Source organism: Haemorhous mexicanus, chromosome 3 (genome assembly GCF_027477595.1).
Source record: "Haemorhous mexicanus isolate bHaeMex1 chromosome 3, bHaeMex1.pri, whole genome shotgun sequence".
NCBI lineage: Eukaryota > Metazoa > Chordata > Aves > Passeriformes > Fringillidae > Haemorhous > Haemorhous mexicanus.
In genome coordinates, this window is record NC_082343.1 from 85,889,071 (window position 1) to 85,909,852 (window position 20,782).

General features: G+C 36.6%; 1 protein-coding gene across 3 annotated transcripts in view; it reads left to right on the forward strand.

The window, feature by feature from the left end:
* The window catches only part of PHIP (pleckstrin homology domain interacting protein), a 107,353-nt gene that overhangs the window by 3,172 nt on the left and 83,399 nt on the right, over positions 1-20,782 (forward strand). For all 3 annotated transcript variants that reach the window (XM_059842570.1, XM_059842571.1, XM_059842572.1), the window contains exons 5-7: positions 7,253-7,403; positions 7,517-7,615; positions 18,639-18,799. In XM_059842570.1, the coding sequence (XP_059698553.1) occupies positions 7,253-7,403; positions 7,517-7,615; positions 18,639-18,799 (411 nt within the window). The remainder of the gene's footprint in view (positions 1-7,252; positions 7,404-7,516; positions 7,616-18,638; positions 18,800-20,782) is intronic.

Genomic DNA, 20,782 nt, shown 5'->3' on the forward strand with positions numbered 1-20,782 from the left:
GCTACAGGCAAATACATGAGTTTAGAAATGCTGTTATACTTATATTACATTCTTAAGAGATTTTTCTTGAATTTCAGTATTCCTATATTATATTTTTCTAGAGTCAGCATGTGTGGAATAAATAACTTGAATATGGCTTTGATAGTGTAGGTTCTTACTTCACAGTGCTGATCTCATTCTAATATTGCCAGTATTAAGATTTCTATTTGTGCTGTAACCTAAGACCCTGTGACAATTGAGTCCCTGGTAGGCTGCTTTCAACATAGACCTACCAAGGATGGTGGGACTCTTCAGTAACAGATCTCAGGATGTTTTGTGTTCTTGCTTTTGTTGTGAAAACTTGCAAATTGTAGGACAGCTTCTTTTCTCTATTTGAAAGATTGAGGTTTTCTCACTATGGGGAGCAGAAACTGAGAAATTTTAAGAGTTAAACAGCTCATTTAACAGCAGCCCTGTGAATTGTTTAGACGTTTTGGATAAGATGTTTAAGTATTGTGTTACATTTTTAAGCTTTTCCACACCTTTGTTAGGGCCTTTGTTACATGAGCAAGCTTTCGTGCATCATTTGACTCCAGGGTAATTTTTTTTTTTCATGTTGCAGTTTCCCCATGGGTGTAGCTGCTCTAATTGTATGCTGTGGATGAAAACTGTGCACTTCTGCTACATCCTTTGTGTAGGCACGAGTGCTCATCCAAATGTGTGGTTAGTTGGATGAGGCAGCTGACCTGTCTCAAAAATGAACAGTAATTTTAAGATGGCTCAGCTCTCTTTGTGTGTTACACCATGGGTCTTACCCCCACCATGAGGGAGATGATAGGAGTGGGTATGGAGGGGTTGGAGAATGTGTTGCAGTTGCTTCTTTTGGGAGTAATGTAGACTTCATCTGAGTGAAACCAACTGTTGAGATTCACTTTGACAATTTAGAGCTACCATAGGGAATATTGTGGGATTTTTTTTGTGTGTGTGTTTTGTGATTTTTTTGGGGTTTTATGTTTTGTTTTGTTTTTAAGGTCTTCTATGGTACAAGCATCATAGTGTAGATGATCACAACTATTGTGCTAATTTTCTTATCCAGAATATTAATGTAATTATCATTTTCTCTGTTGAATTAGAATTTTATTCACAGTGGTGGTGATGGTGGTGGTGATAGAGGAGGGAGAAAGCTGGGACTTCACACCAAATAAGATGGCCCAATATGTTTAATAGGCAGTATGTCTTGGTCTCAGGAACTGTTGATTGTTTTGCTGACATTTGTGCCTTCCTCTTCTCCAGCCCACAATTATTAAAAATGATTTCAAGTGAAAATTACAAAACACTTTTTTCAGGCCCTTCCACGGTTCTTTTTCTGTGGTGCAAACCTACATGAAGTTACAAAGAGTATCTGTGGTACTGGGACACTAAGTATATTGATACTGTGTTTCTTTGTTCATGTGGTAGTTAAGTCTTCTAGGCAGAATTGTGGTTACTATTTAAAAATTGTTTCTTAATGAGTAACCAGATAATAAGTGGTTTATTTCTTTAGGAAATAAAGCTTGTTCTGTAAAAATATTCAAAGGAATAGGGAACAAAATTGAGTTGAATCAGAGAGCTGCATTATCACCTAGATTTTATTAACAGTATTTTGGGGACAATCTATATTATATGTTGAAAAACTTGGCACTGTGGCTAAGAAAACTTGAAGTATTCTGATTGTTATCCTTAGCCAGATTTTTGGTCTCATTAACAGTGCTTCTGTTGGACATATGTCAACTTAAGTGATCTCCTCTGAGTTCTAAAAGACAAGTGCTTCTGCTCTACTGACTATTCCCATAGTTGAGAACTAGGGTAATGTTAAAACCTTTCTGTTCAAACTTATATTTTAATATGGGGAAACACTTGTTTGTTGTGGGTAGCACCACACATTTGTTTGTTCCACAGATAATCAAGAGAATTGGCCAAGCCAACTGTTTTGTGCTAGTTCTTTCAAACTGAGGCTAAGAAACACTGTTGAGAGATGGGATGAAAAGGAATATCAAGTTCCTAAAGTGTAACTTTAGTCTAAAAAACCCTGAACCCAACAAAACCCACAAGTTTAGCAAAGGCAAACAGCTACAGGTAATTTAACAGTAACAGGCACAGCTGAACATCTTAGTCCATAAGGCAAAAAATGCTGCCTCTCCTCACACCTTCTCATGTGGTAAGCTTGTGGCACACTGTTTATACTAACATTTGAGTTTATCTGCTCTGGCCTCACACCTATTAAAAGCATTGAATAGTTGAAAAAATAATGTTTTCTGGGGATGGCTGGTTTCATATAGCTGTATTTAATTAGAGAAAGAGAAATCTCACAGTAAAATAATAGTCATTCTGATTGGAAATAGTGGTTAAATACTCATGGAGTTTTAGCTCAAGCAGAATTAGAAAGTATACAAGAAATAAATATGTTTTGGGGAAAATGGCTCTCCCTTCCTGTTGTTGGTTGTCCCTGCCCTGTCTCCCCAGACCATCCCCCACCTCCACCCTAAAAAAAAGAAAAAAGGGAATAAGAATTCTTCAGAGAAAACTGCTTGCATTTCATTGCAATTTCTAATTTTAAAGTGATAAGGCAGTAGCTGGTGGTACATGGTACTCTATTAGATTGCTGGTCTGATATAGTACAACAATTACTGTAATTCAATTTGGGGCTTGTTTTGGGTAATACGTTACATAGCAGGGCAGTTAAAGTGGGATAGCTGCTGGTGTTAGTAAGACTGAGCTCTCACATCTTGGAATATAGGTAGCCGACTGACGCAGGTTTTGTTGTTAAATGTCCTTGTGTGGAAATGTGTTTTTCTGAAACATATTTACAGCCAACCTGACAGTTGAACATGTTGACTGTGAGCAGTGTGAGGGGAGAAACTAACAATTTTTGAGAGAATGTTTCAGTGTGCGGAGTATTTGGAGCACTAGAATAAGGTCATGTTTTACTTGATGTCTAAAACACTGGTGGTGAATAACTGCATTATGTATTGCAAATTTAACTAAAGGCTCTAGGTGAAATCACAATTCTTTTGTTTTATTCATTGTGATTCTGATGCTGAATTATGCTGCAGAGTCATGCAGAATGAAAATATAAGCACTTTGGTGTATTTCAAAGGTGATAAAGATTTGTATGTTAGTCCACATAGATGTGTAGCTGCATTTTGTGTATTCCTGTGCTGCTTGTTTGGAATAAGTGAAGTTGGGGCTAGTTGGTAAAGGGGGAGGTTTGAGGGTAATACTGCTTCTGATTTTCTAGAAAATAATATTTAATGCTTAAGATCTGAAAATTTTGTACTTGCTAACAGAGTTTAATTTATGTTACAGTAATGGTTAAGAAGTGTTAACTTATGTGAAAAGACTGTGAGAACAAAAAGAGGATTTATTATTTTACCTTGAAAGCACGTCTTCTATGCATTTCTTTTGGGAGAACAGACAGAATTAGACACTGAAGAAAGTCTAATAGGGTGAGGAAGAAAAACAGCTAGAATTTCAGCTGAGACTGGAAGAGAAAAAATTCTGTGCTTTTTATGCTGTTTGACATCATAGTTTTGGCATATAAATTTAAAATTCCTGTTTGTAGAGTCCAGTTTTCACTTTCATTTAGAATTTTAAATACTTGTACATCTGTTATTTTTTTCCTTTTACTTTCCTTTCTCTCTTGGAATCAGAGATTGATATCAAACCAAAAATTTTTTTTTTCTGTTCTTTCATTCTGTTCACTTCAAATTTTATTCTGCATAGTCTTGAGCTTTTCTGTTTCTGACAAAGCTTCTAAAGTTACCATTAAAACAAAAATTTATTTATTTTGTTTTGTTTCAATAATCTGACTTGAAAGTACTCTGGATGTGTATTTTTTGCATCGCAGGTATATTTTTGTTGATTCTAGCTTCTTTTTGCAGTTTGTTACTGCAAGAGTTGTTTCCTGGTAGGCTGCACCATGTAACAATCTGAATAATTTTACTTTAATGTATTAAATAAAATTATCTTTTCCTGTCTTGATTTGTTGCTACCAGGTTGTGGTTATCTTTTCTGATATTCTCATTTTTCCTTTTTCAAAATGGAGGAATTGGGTGAATTTCTGTTAAACAGTTTTTAAATTAGTTACTTCCACCATAATACTTGCACATACAAATTAGCACTGGAACAGACTTCCCAGAGAGACAGTCAAAGCCCCAAACCTATTGCAGGCTGAGACATTTGGACAGTGTCCCTAACGCTGTGCTTTAACTTTTGGTCAGCCCTAAAGTGGTCAGGCAGTTGGAGTAGATAAAGAATTTTTTTTTTTTTTTAATGAAGAAATTGTCACCTGGAGAAAATTAATAGCCTGTTTTTAATAAGCTATCCAAGTTCCACATTTTATTTGTTTGTTGAAGAAGAAAAGGAAAAATAAATGAGACCAAATAAAGACTTAATTAAATAAGCTTTCTTATCTGATTTTACGGAGAAATGAAGCCTATCTTTTTATTTAAGTTTCTTGTGGGCACTTTAGCTTTATGGAGGAAAATGAGGGTCGAATGTTGACTGTGTATGGTTCATGAAATAGCTCTATAAACTTCCTGCAACTTCCTGCAAGTATTTAAATGGGCAATGCCACTTCTGTTTTGGCAAAGTGTACAGCTCCTAAGTATTGTTGAATCAGTTTGTTAATGAGCTGCTGCAAATGCTGCTTAGTAGTGAACTATGATTACTTAGACAAATACTGTGAAGAAGCAACACACAACTACATAATGTGTCATAAATAGCTCTTTTCACACAAATGGACTTAAATGAGAAGAGACTGTAGCGTGGGTGTAAGGTATATATTGAGATCTTTAATACAGGATGATCAAGAACAAAACAGACAGATACGTCTTATCAAAACATTTGCTTTAAAAATTGCAAGAGGAATTGAGCCTACCTAGTTTCTGCTAAAATAAAAAGTGAGCACATGGCTGATGACAAATCATGAGAAATATGACTCAAGATGTCAGCTTGCTGTAGTTTTGGAATGTGTCAAAGATTATTTACTTCATTTACTTTAGATTTTGTGCATTTCTTAGGTTGTGTAAAATTGTAGGATCTTGAGCAGGATAAAGTGACAACTGTATTGTGTATTTAGTTGTGTTATTCATGGTTAAACCAAAAAACTCAGTAGTTATTAATCTTTGAAAGATGAATTCAGATTCTGCAGATGTAAATTCTGGTTTCAGATGGAATTAAGTAAAGAGCAGTGTTTGTTAAATTTTTGTGCTCCTTTTGATAGGAGAGAGGAGAACAAAAGCTAAGGAAATGGATCAGGGCTGTTGATGGCAAAAGTGTATACAGCTTCATAACTTCTTATGGCTATTTAGATATTTTAGAGTTGTCATGCATGTATTTTGACTGGGATGACTTCTTTAGGCAGAAAAAAGCATATTGATTTGCTATTCTGATTTAGTTTTTCTTATAATAATTCTGAATTATTTTTTGCCACTCTTCTATGTGCTTGTCTGATGACATTGAATTTAGCAATTTTAAGTTAACTGATCTTTTCAAAGAGCTGCAATTTTATTTAAGTAAAATAAATTTGAAATTTTTTTTTAAAGAAAACTTTTTTTTGCTTGTGTGATTTTTGCAAGTCATTTAACTTTTAGGCAGCCAAATTCAGACAGTTTGCAAGCCTTTCTACAAATTCAATATAATCCACAGAAGGAAAACCCCTCATTCCAGGAAGCAGCTAAACATTTGCCTGCTAATGGGAGGTAGTAAGTGAATTGTTATTTTGCCTTGCTTGCTGTGCAGATTTTGCTTTACTTATTCAACTGTTTTTATTTCAATCCACAAGTTTTTTCTCTTTTACCCATCTGATTTTCTCCACCATTCTACTGCAGTGAAAATGAGCAAGTGGCTGTAGAAGGCTGAACTGCTGGCCATTGTTAGACCAAGACAGGAGAGAGAAAACTTTCTCTCCTTCACTAGGAGATTGTGGTGGTGTTGTAATTATTGGTGTAAGCAAGGTTTTTCCAGAACCTCAGTTTTAGACATCAGCACTCTTTATGTTAACAAACTGCTGGAGTACATGAAATGATTGTGGTGTGTCAGCAAGATAGGAGCACATTTGATGAAGAATGAGGTATATTCTGTTAATTGGGTGTAATACAGAAGCATCATTCTGCCTAAGAGTCAGTCAAGACCTCCTCTAGTTCTAGAATAACAAAACATCACAAGCTTTTTCTTCAGTATTTCGCTGTTGTTTTCCCCTCTTCTGTGAAGTAAAATTTTGAAGATGTATTTCAGGCTGTATGAAGGACAAAACGACTACATGCCAAATTCTATACAAGAATTTGATAAATTAAATCAATTCTCCCTCTTTATTTATTATTTAAATTTGTTTTTGTTATGGTCTGAATTGACAGTAGCTTTTGATTTTAAAAAAGCTATTTCTTAACCAAAAGCCTTATGCTACTAGAATTTTTACTGTTGTCACATACATTTCAAAAGCATTTTTCCCCCCTTGTTATTTAAGACAGTTCTCTGATCTAGAATTATGGTAGTTCAAAAGAAAAAACTTTTTATCTGGCAGTCATTAAAGGTGGTTTATTATCAAGTGGTGAGAAATTATGTCACTGATAATAGGTGCTTGTTTTTGTATTGTGTAATTATGACCTGTTGCAAAAACTTGTCATGTTTATAGATGCAATAGGGAAGACATATACCAAATTAAAAGTTGAATTCCTTAAGCCAATGTTTTTGTTTAAAAGCTTTAGATGTAAAATAAATCAAGCCAGTTGTAAAGTTTCAAGGTATTTTAACTTAGGTAAATTGAGGCAGAATGCTTTTGGATTTTTTTTACAAAGCTTTGTTATTATTTGGTATTTGTAATTCTTGAAAGAAGTAAGTGTTCCTGTCTTTACAATCTTTGTCTCATCTTTATCTTACAGTAACTTAAATTGACCAGACTGCTACTTAAATGTGATATTGAATATATACTTTACATTTTTTTACTGTGGTTATAAGGGAGCTTATTAGTGTAACCAATTGTGCCTTGAAGACAGAAAGTAGTAAATACCAACAGTTCTCTGTGTAAAACAGCATGTGCTGAATACAAGAATTAATTAGGACCAGCTGGAACGAATTATTGTACTTAAAGGTCATTATTCCTTTTTATCCTTTAATATCCTATAGTTTTGTTACAAATTTTTGTAACAATCTTGGGGGGGAAAGATTAAACCAGTAATGCAACAAAAATATTGCGTTCTTTCTCAAGTGTTCTGTTTGCTCTTTGATGTAATAGGTGAAATACTACAGACACTTGGCACCTGATCACTTGCTTCAAATATGCCATCGACTCGGACCGCTTCTAGAGCAAGAAATTCCACAAAGCGTCCCTGGAGTGCAGACATTATTAGGGGCTGGCAGACAGTCTTTGCTTCGTACAAACAAAAGTATGAAAATTTCATGAGAATGTTGAGAGTTCTTGATATTTCATACCTTGCCTGTGGTTTTGCATGAAAAAGCTCATTTGCCTTCATTTTTTGGTGTGATTTTTAAAAAACAGGTTGCAAACATGTTGTATGGAAGGGATCTGCTCTTGCTGCACTACATTGTGGAAGGCCTCCAGAGTCCCCTGTGAATTATGGCAGTCCACCCAGTATAGGTAAGTCAATTTTATTCTGGCATTGCCATTTTAATACCTAACTCTCAGGGTGACTGATTATTATGATGGTGAGAGATAAAAGTAGTTCTGTTTATATCTGCCCTTGTTAGTGTCACATACCTTACTTCTAGTGTTTTTATTAAGATGCTGTGTTTATTTATTGTAAAATTTTCTCTGAAGCGAATTTTGTCTTTGAAGTATGAAATTGAATGAAATGTATTTAAACAATGACTACATACAAATAAAACTCTTTCTTAAAGATATAATAAGGCTGACAATAGATAAATAATTAGTATTATAGGGCAACAAGGCCTACACCTATTGTTAGGAAAAGTAAGTAATGTAGACTGGTAATGGTTACCTTTGAAAAAATTGATTCTTGTAGAAGTTATTCTTTTTGCTGTCTGGTCAATTCACTAATTTTGTAGCTGTCCTTTAGCTTTCTCTGCGGTGCAGTATCATGAAGGATGCATGTGCTGTCTTTACTGTTGAAAAATTGAAAGCTGGAGGTCAGAGGTGTTCCAGTTTTTATTTTTAAGCTCTCACATGGTCACTGAAATGTTTGTTAGCTTTCATGTTTTAAGAACAAAGATACACATTTGTTTAGTTGCTAGAAGGATCAAGATGTGATATTTTAGAAGATTCTTTAAGGAGCACCCTTTCTCTTTTTTTCATCTATAGAAAAATGAGCAGAATCAGTGGCATCTTTTCATCTTTCTCTATTGATGTCCACTGAAGGGGGAAAGATTAAGACCAAATTGTCTGTGTGGATTACACCAGAAAAGGACTAGGTTTTTTTAATAAAATGGTAGTTGCAGATAGATGTGCAGTGTTGGATGAGAGTGGGCAGAGAATATCCAGTTGATTGGCTCTGGATCAGATGCAGCTGCTGCTGCAAAGACAAAGGTTTCTGTCTTGGCAAAAAAAAGAAGATTTGCAGATATATTGGAAAACTAATATATAACAAAGTATGTGAAAAAATACATTTACATACACGATATATAGTATCACAATACAAGTATGTAGGCAGACACTATTAGGAACAGAGACTTTTTTAATGTGGTAACTTGCCATGGCAATTCTTCAATCTCTAAACTCCTTTTGGAGACTTTAGGTAGCTACTAAATTTTTAATGAATTTAAATAGATACACATAACACATATAAAATGTAAAATCAAGAGAGGTTAATTTGGGCTATTTGTATTTTTTCTTCAGTTGAAGGAACTTAAAATCAAATCTCAAAATACACGCCATTACACCTAATCCAGAGAATTATCGTTCTCTCCCAACAGCTGGGGCAGAACCATGCTATAGCTAAACTCTCAGGTTCAGCAGAGCCAATTTTGACTTGGTAGATGGCAGAGTATTTAGTGTCCTAGTAGCATTTCCATTTTAAAGCACAAGTTACATGCTTTCCATAATATTTCTGTAGATACTTGTACTGTAGGATGAGAATGTGGTTTTGCTTGCTGTTTAGAGCTGAGTTTTAAGAACTCCTCAGCTGGTATGTGTATTGATCAGCAGTGGTTCACTTAAACCCTAATGCAGTGCCTGCATCATTCAATGTGGTTTTGTTTAGAGCCACTAGTTTTGTATTCACTTAGAGGGCATTTTCTGTGTTGTTCTGTGTGTCTCTGTGAAGGAGAAAATGCTTGTTGCTGGTTAGAAAATTCCCTTCTTGAGTGGCTGTGCAATGGCTTGATGATAATAATCTTGGAAAATCTTGGGCTATTTTTGCAAGGTGACTGTAGGACTGAGCTTTTTAATAGCTAAGATTTCTTTAGTGGTTGCTTAGCTTTTCTTGTGAAGAAATGTTAAAACAAGTTGGAGGAATCAGAATGATTGAGGACTGTTTAATGTTGTACTGTAGCTCACAGTGTATGGTAGTTGGTGTATATTTTTTAAAGGGAAAAAGATCAGTGTATGAGATCCATGGTAGCTGAAGTTCAAAGAAAGCTGTAGAGCTGCTGTGGTAGTGAAATAAAATGTTAAGAAAAATAACTTTCAGACTCTTTTTAGAGAAGAACAAGTCAGGCTTTCTAAATAAATGTTATTTTTATTGAACCTTTTGCAGTGCACTGAATGTTTGCAAAATTACAGTTATTTCAAATGCCACTTTTTTCATGACCAGTAATTTCCTTTTCCAAACATTCATCTAAGTACTGGTAACTGAATGTTTTCAACTGTGAAGTATATTTGAATTTTTGGGATATTTGGTTCAGAGCTGTATGCTAAAGCATTTACTTTTGATGTATCTTATTCTATCTACTCTGATCTGTCAATGAAATAAGGAACCTGAATAACACTTCTTTTATAAATTGAATAAGAATTTTTTTTCTGTTTCCGTAAATAACTTCCAGTTTTCCCCTCGGAAGGCTACATTTTATGTAAAAAAAACCCCCCAAAACCGTTAGAACCCATTATTCTTCAAGCTGTATGTGTTTCAGGTAGATAAGCTACTAGTGTTTAAGGAACAGGAGCAAGGACACTGAAATTCTTCTCTGTTGTCCAGGAAAACTTAACTTACATTTCAGTGAATGTACAAAGTTGTTAATTTACTTCCTAGCATGATGAATCAATACAGGGATGATGCTGATGGGGTATTATTTTGAATTATTTTTATGTATATTGTGTCACCTGCCTTGTAGGTAGCTGGCTTATACCAATTAAAATAGATCTGTACAAATACATATTTCCCCTGAAAACTACAGGGTATCTGTAGAACATGATGAAAAGTAAAACTTAAATATGCAATAGTCTTTGTCCACTTTGGGTTACTTGTGTAATACATCTTATAAAAAAGTTGCTGAAGTGCTTAATAAAGCGCAAAAGCAGCTAAGTCATATGCTAATTTGTTTTGTTAAAAGTCTAATTTTTGTGGATGCAGAAAGAGAAAAAGAGTTCTTTTTCAGTAGTTTTTGGGAACTGCTGAAAAAGGAATAACCCTAAGCATAAACCTTTGAGAGCTTTGAGCTCAGAACTCTTGGGAAAGCTGACTGCTTGGGTGTGAGAATCTGAATGAGACTGGCTGTTTGTCCCAGACAAAGATGATTTTTTTTTCCTGACCAGCAAAAATATCTGCCTTCCAAAACCATTATTTCACAGTTTTGCAGATTAATCAATCTCAATTAAAGTTCTGAGGCATTTTACATGTTTTTCAGTATGTTTATTAAGTGAACTGGTGTTTTGTCTGTAAAGAGAATGCCAGGTTCTGAAAGCAATGTAAATGTCTATTTTTAGAAATACAGCAAATACTTTGGGCCTAAAAACTAGCTTCCCAGTACTTTGTGCAACTCTATTATTTTTTTAACTATAGGAAGAAAATAAAATCAAAGACTGCATTTCTATTAAAAGATCTGTGTAAAAGTAACATCCTGTTATACATGTTTAGTCAAGTCTAGAGTGAATTATACTAAAGTAAATGACTTGTTAGTGTGCAAGAATAAATAAGTGGTAGAAGTCATGGAACTTTGAGTAAAGTACCAATGGAACTATATAGTGAAAGCAAGTAAGGTATTACTGGGTCAGGGAAGTTTGGAAGATTGTGTAGCTTTCATTTGTTTTTGTTTTCTGCCTCTTGAAATATCTCGCCTTTTACCACTTTGAATTAGGAAGGGTTGGCATTTGCTTTCATCAAGCAAATGAATATTGTATAGGAAGTTTGAAGTGTATATAGAATTTTTGTTTTTTCAGAAATACTTCAGTTAAGAGTTGATTTTCTTTTACCTTCATGATTTGACCAGAGACAAGTTTTGTCATTATAACATTGCTAGCTTAATCATTTTACTTGGTTGACAGTCATGTCTAAGTATGTCTGAGTCAAGAGACTTGGAATGCCATACAGAGTTTGAAAGCTGAACAGAGGAATGGTAGGAAGATAGAACTCAGTTCAAGCTGGTTGGTTTTTTTTTTTTTTTTTTTTTTGGTCTTGGATGTCTTTGAAGAAGGGAGAAAAAAAGCCTGCAACAGCACCAAACTGAATGCTTGATGCATTCAGTCTTACTACCTTGGAGAGTGAAAGGAATTGTCTAGCAGTCTCTACTACTATTTTTAACGGCTCTGAATTCTGTGGTATTCATTAGAGGCCTGTCTAGCCTCTTAAGTTAATGAAACTTGATTCAATAAGGGTAAGAGTTGTAAGTGAATTATATCCTTTGGGTATCCTTCCAGGATTCTTCTGAATCTGGTTCTGTTTTCTTGTGACTGGAAGGGGAATGAAGTTGGATTCTGGTTTTCAGAACAGAACTTCCATTAGTTAAATATAACTCCAGAAAGGAAGAAAATGAAAGGTTGTGTATGCATTTTAAAAATGTAACCTATATGTGGTAGAAAATTAAATTTGATTTATCACTGGCTAGTGGATAAGGCAGATTACTATCCCCCATCTTTAAGGCATATTCCATATTCAAGGATAAGACCATGTAGATAAGGAGATAGAATTGATCAATTTGGTGAAATTAGAAAGTAGAAAGAAAGCCAAGTGGAAAAAAAAGAGGGCTAATACTGCCATATCTTTCAGACCCCCAAATTTATCATCCTTTTAACAGATTTTGATTTTCTTTGAGCTGCCTGTTATATGTGGGGTGCAAATGAGTTAGAGGAGTTCTGAAACTTTGAAGGCATTAATTTGGTGCCTGTTGCATGCCTTTTGAGTGGGAGAAAATCTATGCTCTTCTGTAAGTTCTACTGAAAACTCCCACCACTTCACTTCCATCAGCTTTGTTTGATTTTTACATTGTTCCACAGGAAACCAAACAAATAAGGTGTTTTTGACACTTTGAGCTGTGTGGTTTTAAGATTAAGGTTGTTGGCAGCAGTGAATTGTGACAGCAGAAGCAATATTTTAGAAACAAAGTTGCATTTTAGGTTCCTGAGTGGCCCTTATGAAAAAAGGAATTAAAACTCTTACATTTAGAGCCTTTAGGTCAAGAATGGCAGGTTTTTTCTCTATCCCACTTGGTTTTTTAAACTCTAGAGATTCAAGATTCTGAGCAATATTTGGCTCTTCTTTCAAAGGAGGATTAGACCAGATGATTTTTAGAGGTCCTTTCTAACTTCAGCCATTCTGTGATTTTGCAGTAACAAAGTTGGAGTTCTTTTGGCAATAAATATAGTGAGGGATATGAATCAACACATGAAGTTTTTCAGGTGTATCAACAGTAGGAGGAACAGTAGTCCTGCTGCTGAATGGGATAGGGGACCTGAAGTAGGATGAGAAGGAGACTTTATAGAACTAAAGGTGGGTCCTCCGCATCTCAGTCCCTGGGCAAGTGATGAAGCAAATATTTCTGGAGATCAAGGTAGGAAAAGACAGGTACATGGTTAAGAGTTATTGGTATTGATCTGTGAAGGAGAAATCATGCCTGACTAGCCCAATACCCTTTTAAAGGAGATGAAGGGCTTGGAGAGAAGGGGACAAGAGTGAATGTTATTTATCCAGAGTTCAGCATGGCTTTCTGAACAGACTTCCATAACATTCTTAATGACAAACTGAAAAGATATGACAGAACTGCTGGGGTCAAAGGGCTGTGATCAGCAGAGTGAATTCCAGTGACTGGCACAGGAGCCAGTCACTAGCTGTGTGCTCCAGAGGCTGGTGCAAGAGCCGGTATTGTTCAACATCTTCATTAATAACCTGGATGATGGAACAAAAAGTTTGTCAAACAACTGAACTCCAGCAGTAGTGAATGACTGAGGAGGACCTTGACAGGGTGGAGAAATGGGTCAACAAGAATCTAATAAAGTTTCACAAAGAGAAGAGCAAAGGTCCTGTCCCTTGGGAGGAATGACTTCATGTACCAGTGGATACTGGGAGTTGACTGCTGGAATGCAACTGTGGAGAAAACTACCTGGCTGTCCTGGTGCTGAATGGGTCAGACACAATGTGACCTTGCACATAAAACCCAAGCAGCATCCTGGGTTGCTGGAGGCAGTGCATTGCCATTAGGTTGTGGGTGTTCTTTCCTCTCAGCTCAGAGCATATAAGATCACACCTGGACTGCTGGATCCAGCTCCTCAGGAAAAAACCTACATGGACCATCTGTAACATAGCTGTTAACTGGTCTCTCAAAGGACCTGAAAGGTGATGAAGAAATTGAGGTATCTGTTATACAAGGAGGAGCCAAGAGACCTGGATTTGCTTAGCCTTGAGTAGAGAAAGTGTGGCATGGGCAGGATAGTGGTGGTAGTATCAATGGTTATAAATACTTGGAGCATGCGATGAAGTTGGAGCCAGACTCTTCTCATTGGTGCATCCTGACATGATGGAGGTCATGAAACAAAACTGAAATAGAGGAATTTCAATTTAAATGTAAGAGAACAGCTTTGGGGGGGGGGTGATGAGATCTCTTGCACAGGTTGCTCAGAGAGGTTGTGAAATCTCCATCCTTGGAGACTCAAAACTGGACTGGACACAGCACTGAGCAACCTGCTCTAGCTGACCCTGCTTGAGCAGGGGGCTTGGAATAGTTACCTCTATTGTAAGACCCATGTCTGGACAGGCTGTTTGGGTCCACTCTGGCTAGCTATGGACCCTAGCCCACATGATCTTACTTGGATGAAAGCAAAAGATGAGAAGCGCTCTTCTCCACGTGAGGACGGATGTCCTCTGTTTATTGACTTGCAAGGAGACGCCTCATACTCTGGTGACTCCCCAGGTGGGAAAGAGGGCATTGCATGATGGTGGAAGACTTTTATACCCAGGGGAATTGGGGCGGAGGAGGAGGAGCACAGCCAATGGGATACAAGTGAGGAGTGGCGAGGGAAGGGGTAAACCAGGGGAGAGACCACCAGGGCTGACACTTGATCGGGAGTGGGGGGGAAAGAGGGAAACCACGTGGTCATAGGATATAAATAATGTGAACAGTGCAAATTACCAAACACCCAGTGCAAACAACTAAATAACTATTTAGTGCAATACAACACTCTATCCAGGTTCCTTCCCACCTCAGCCATTCAGTGGTTGGATGGTAGTAGACCATATCAGTCTTGGAGGCTGGTCATAGTATATAAACATAAGCCCAGTTACTAAAAACTAGAAGCCACTTAATTTTGTTTGGAACCAGTTAGTAAAGAATTGTTAGCAAATTAAAGTAATAAAATTTGTGAATGAGTTTCAAAATGTCAACAAATTCACAGCTTTCTCAGACACTGACTTTCACTGATTATTAAATATGAAGAATTCTGATTTTAAAACCAGAATATCATTTGGGAGTAAGTGGTGGTTTATCATACTGTGTTTTGTAATAACCACTTAGGAACATCTGGTTTTTTAATCTGCTTTCTATTTTATTTATTTATTTTTAATACAGGAACTTATGTGTAAATAGAGGATGGGAATGTAAAACTAAGGTAGTATTAATTTCCTTGGTCAGCCAGATATTGGATAGTTTTTTCAATGCATTGTCCATTTCACAGTGCCCTTCCAGCAAGGAGCATGCAATCTCTATTCTGTTGTTTTCTTCTTTACAACCCTTCTCTTTTAGTGGTTGACTCACAGTAAGTTCCAACCAGCATTTTTTAATGCATCCTGGGATAAAGTATAATTTTCCTTCATTCCCTTATGTAGTTTGTGGCTCCCACTGCAACCATTTAACTACTTATACCTTGTCATTCTTCCTGTGATTAACAGCTTTGTTCATACTCACTCATTTGTGTGAGGCCAAGCAAAGACAGAAAAGTGCTAATATGGCTAAAACAAGAGAGATTAGACTTGCTGTTGCAGAGTTTTCTAAATTAATTGTTTTCAAATGCAGTTAAAATCTAGCTAAATAGTGTAGAGACTTGACAAGTGTTGATGTAACAATTGTTATAAAACCAAGGGCCTATAATTTGTACAGAGGCATTATTATGACAGTGGGTAACCTTTTTCATCTCGGCTTGGGCAAGAAAAATCAAGTTTGTTGTTTGCATGCAGGAATTATTCACACAGGTATTTTTGATTTTTACCTGTACTCTGGAGGGGAAAAAAAGCTAATGTGCTAGCAAAATTTGCAGATGTTTGGAATAAAAAGTAGGAATTGGTCAGAGAAATCAGGATAGATTCTTGGCACTTGGCAAAGTTGATAAGAGTAAATATAGAGGTAGTTAAATGAAAGGGATATTGAAAAAGAGTGGTGGATGTAAGAATTCCATTTTAAATAACTAGAAGATACCCCCCCAGTTTGGGAAGTCTTAAAAGTTACGTGCTTATGGATAGTGCTTAAACCTGTGGGAGATTGATTCTTCCCCTCCCCTCTGCTAATTGCATGAATTTGGTAAAAAAATTCTTCCCAGAGAATGTAAGTTCATAATACTGTGGAGGTTTTTTTTCATGTCAGATTGCTTTTTAATTCACTTAGTCTTATTTTTAACCAGTTTTTTGCATGTTTTAAGTTTTGATCAAGGCTAAAGAGTAAGATGGATTCCAGTATTGTTTCTAGTGTCACAGTATTTCCTTTTATATTCTCTGGTAGGTTGATTGTTACTGAACATGGGGTGTCTCACCTGTTGAGTTTCCCAGAGATATGTGAGCTAGTAGCAAGTTGCCCATTGGTGACTGGCATCAGCAAGACCATTCTTAGAAATACTGGCTTGTGTTCTGCTAAAATTATCTTCTCCAGTGTTACTAAAAACCTCCCCAAAACTGAACAGCTCATTCCCATAAACCCTCTCAAGCTTGAAGTTGATCTCAAGTACTTCAGAAGTTTTTTATAAATTCAAGTGTATATTAAAAATTGCATTCTTGTGTAAAGTCATTTGTTGTTTTATTCTAAAGTCTCCCTGCAGTTTTGTTTCATTGAGACATCTCTACAAATTAAACTTTTAGTTAAGATTTTTCAGTTTTTGCAAGCTGTTGTTTCATTTGGAGGCATTGGGATATCCATCAACCATATCCATTTTATATTAAAAGTAGACAAAAGGTAATTTCTGTGTGGGTTGGGATTATTGTGTAAACTCACTTTGTTGGGACCAAGACCTTTAATCTGCTTGTGCGTGGGTACTTGTTTGGGGTTCTTTTTTTGTGTGCGTGTGATTTTTTTTGTATAGAATTTTTTTTTCTAAACGTAGGATGATTTGTCAGATACCAAAACTAGATTTATCTTCTGCCTAAATTAATCTTGGTTCCCTGCTGTTCTGCAGTAGACTGCTGGCAAGGGAAGAGTTTGTCATAAAGCAAATGCAACTGCATCTTTTTCTGGTATGAAGGAAGGGTGAACAAACAGTAGAGATTTAAGACAGCAATTGCTCCTTGAGTAAAAGTGCTTTGCTCTACAGCAAATAATTCCACTTCTTCACAGAGCTTCTTGAACTAGGAAAAATTCCTTGAATTAGGGCCAGAGGCTAATGGACTTCGCACTTGGCTATAACACAAGAAGCTTGTGGCTCTTACAGAGTTGCTACAATCCCACTGTAAAAATTGGCATATCTGATGTAGTTTGACCTGTGCTAGCTTATGAACCACTGTTATGTTGGTATGGGCCAAACCCGAGCTGCGTGAGGGGTTTATAGCTCTTTTGCAGTTGCTACTAGGGAGCAAGTTGTCCTTGACCCAGCAGTGCCCTTGTGACCAGAAAGGCCAGTGGCATCCAGGGATGCCTTAAGAGGACTGTTTCCAGCAGGTCAAGGGAAGTGATCTACTCAACCCTGGTGAGGTCAATCTGGAGTGCTGTGTCTAGTTCTGGGATTGTCAGCACAAGAGAGACATGGAGGTCTTGCAGTGGGTCCAGTGGAGGGCTATGAGGATGATTAAGGGACTGAGTGTCTCTCTCTGAGATACATATGACAGGCTGAGAGAGCTAGGCCTGCTCATCCTTGAGAAGCAACAACTGAGAGGTGACCATATCAATGTCTCTTTGTATCGGGGGGGGGGGGGTGCCAAGAGAAAGAAGCCAGACTCTTCTCAGTGGTGCTGAGCAGTAGGACAAAAGAGATCAGGCAGAAACTGATGCACAGAAGCTTCAACCTGAATCCGAGGAAGAACTTCTTCCCTATGTGGGTGACTATGCATTGGAACAGGTTGCCCAGAGAGGTTGTGGAGTCTCCCTCACTGGAGACATTCAAGAAATGTCTAGATGCAGTCCTGTGCCATGTGCTCTGGGATGACACTGCTTGAGCAGGGGAGTTAGATTGGGTGACTGAATGTGGTCCCTTCCAAATTTTTTTAAGTCGTCCAATGCCATTCAGTGTGTGAGTGTTATATTAGGTGCCTTGTCACAGTTCTGTAGGTTATAAAATGTATCACCATTGCCATTCTTTGGTCTGATAAGGATATGGAGTGTGACTAATGTTTATGTATCCATGCAGAGAAGTATTATACTTTGTTGCTTTGTTATTGCATGATTAGCAGTTTAAAATTAATTTCAGTGAGCTTAATTTTCTTCTCTGACATTCTTGATGAAAGATTACCATTTTGTTAAACTGAATTCTTGCTCTTGGAACTTGTTAGCTTTTAAACTTGAAAATTATCACCAAGTTCTTTGAAACAAAGATTTCTTAGTCAAAATCAGAAATTTCTGTAAATTTTGGTAAATTAATTTGTAAATTTTTCTTTGGTGGTTTTGTGTGTGTGTGTTTGTTTAGCTGTAGTGGGTAACAGAATTCTTGAAAAATGAACAGTCTTACAAGTGATTGGTAGATGTTTGAGCAGGCCTCAAGAAACAGGCTGCCTTGGAGAAGATTTGAATGTGTGCTGACCTTCAGTTAATAGCTATGTGGAAGCTTTTACACTTTTTATATTTGAGGTAGGTTATTCCTTCATGGAAGCTGCCTCAGTGCTCCTGAATTTGGGCTTCAACTGCAAGTTGGAAGTTATATTGCAAATTTGTACTATGCCTTGCAGTTCAATACTTTTTCCCTGTCTGTATCATAAGTCTACTTTTGTATGTATTTTTCTCTAACTAGGGCAAAATGAGAATTGCTATAGTAAGCTGTTCATATGCACAGGTAGTCCAGTGTTAAAATGAAATTTCCTTCCCTGTCAAGTATTTTAATTTATGAATGCAATATAAATGTGTCACTTCTTTTTTCTTTACCCATTTGGTAGTGGATACCCTGTTTTCAAGAAAACTAAATGGAAAATACAGACTTGAACGCCTTGTTCCAACTGCAGTCTATCAACATATGAAGATGCACAAGCGAATTTTAGGACACTTATCTTCTGTATACTGTGTAACTTTTGATCGGACTGGCAGGCGAATATTTACTGTGAGTATAAAATCTTTATTTTTGTAGATTCTTTTAATTTTTAAGTACACATAATATGTCACCTAATTGTTTCCAAAACCTGAGTATAGGATAGATACATTGGTGATGAATGTGAAAAGCAGAATAAGTCCTTTACTACTGTTCCTCTCGTATTTGCTTTTTAATAGCCATGCTGGTTTACACATTAAAATAGTTTTGGTGTATGTATCTGAACACTAGAGATGTGATGGTGGTTGCTGATCTGTGTAGTTCATTGAGAAAACTGTTCATTTTCAGTGGAAAGGATTTACCCTGTATAGGTTCTTTCTTCTGGCTTTGTTTTCTCTAGGAAAAACAAGCAAAACAAGGAATTGCCACCACAGAATTAATTAGGAAGTCAGAGAGAGAACAATCACATGGTGTGTTGTAACAAATGTTGGTTCACAACAAATGGTCTTTATGAAATCCTAGGAACTTTTTTTAAATACTAGTGGTTTTAGTATTTTTAACTATTTGCTTTTTGTTGTTGTTGTTAAGTCATTAATTCTAGACAGATGTCTGAAATCAGTGCTGAAATTGCAGGTTTCTGAAGGGATGGGATTTATAAAACCACATAGATGTCAGTGTAATATTTAAATTTCTTGGTTAGCAGTCAGTTTCATCAGGGACAAAGATTTCATAAACACGCTTCATGCCAGTCCAGGATGCTTTGGCTGCATTTACTGCCTTCCTACAAACACTGGGTGTAATTGATACCTGTGTGCATTCAGGAGCTTGATTGTGTTCTTTTAACCTCATGTCAGATAGCTTGAACAATGCTGATAGAAGTACAGTTCAGAATTTCTATTTTGCCTTGCAGTCCTAACTTCCAAAGTTCCTTCAAATTGTAGATATGATTTCCCCTTTTGCCCACATATATCTTGCTTTGTCCCATGGAGAAATGTGTGGTGGAAGGAGTGGGACACCTTGCAGTGTTCTGAACAGGCCTGTTTATTTGTTCACTTGTTACTTCAGGCATAGAAGAGACTAATTTTCATATTTATTTTGTTTTTGTCACCAAGCTAAATCACAGGCATTAAAATCTTATGTCATGTGGTTTATACATGATTTACTTGCCAGGAAATGGGCTCTGTGTTGTGGGTTTATTTTGTATATGACATGGCAGAATGCATTAAAGATTTTATGAGAGAATTCTCTTGGCTGTAACAACAGGTTTTTTTCGAAGAGAGAAGTAGAACAACCTGAAATAAAATTGGGAGATGGAGAGGGGCGATATGTTTCTGCAGCCCCAGAGTTTTGCTGGTATTCCTTTGCCGACTGGTGTCCTGGTCTAATTGCTTGAAAGAAAGTTCCCAGTTTAGATCATGATTACTTCAGGTGTTAAATAAAGTGGCTATAGATATTAATTATGGTTGCTGAATTCTCATTTTGGAGGGCCTGGGACTGAACTTCTTATCTCTACACTTTTAGGTAAATCCAGTGTTGTTCATGTAGATGTTTAAGTGGTTGTTGGCAAATGGTTGTATTCCACATTTCATTAAAATCCAAGTTGCTCTAGCTGGCCTCATACAGTCAGTGGATAAACAGTCATGAACTATTGTGTTGTAATTGTGTATAATGAAATAGTGCCGGTTCTTTTCAATCTAGACCACTGCAACTACTAAAGTCTCTAGTGTGGTATGTGAATTTGCGTGCACCAGCAGGGAATTGTTCTTGCCTTGCCTTCTCCACAACCTTCAGTGAGATGTTGGTTAGTTGAGTTGTTTTAGATTTGTAGTTGGTTCTGGAAACTGCATCATAATTGTTTCCTCTTTCACCTGACATCTGATGGATTGAAAGCCTCTAAATTCAAGCTTTGTTCATGTTCTGTTTCAAATTAGAAGGAAAAGAAGGTGTTCTCAGTACATTTTTGAGTCATAGTCATCTGGGAGATGTTGTCCTTGCTAGAAAGACGTTACTTCTATTTTGCCTAAAGACAGTGGAAATGGGACAACATACATTTTT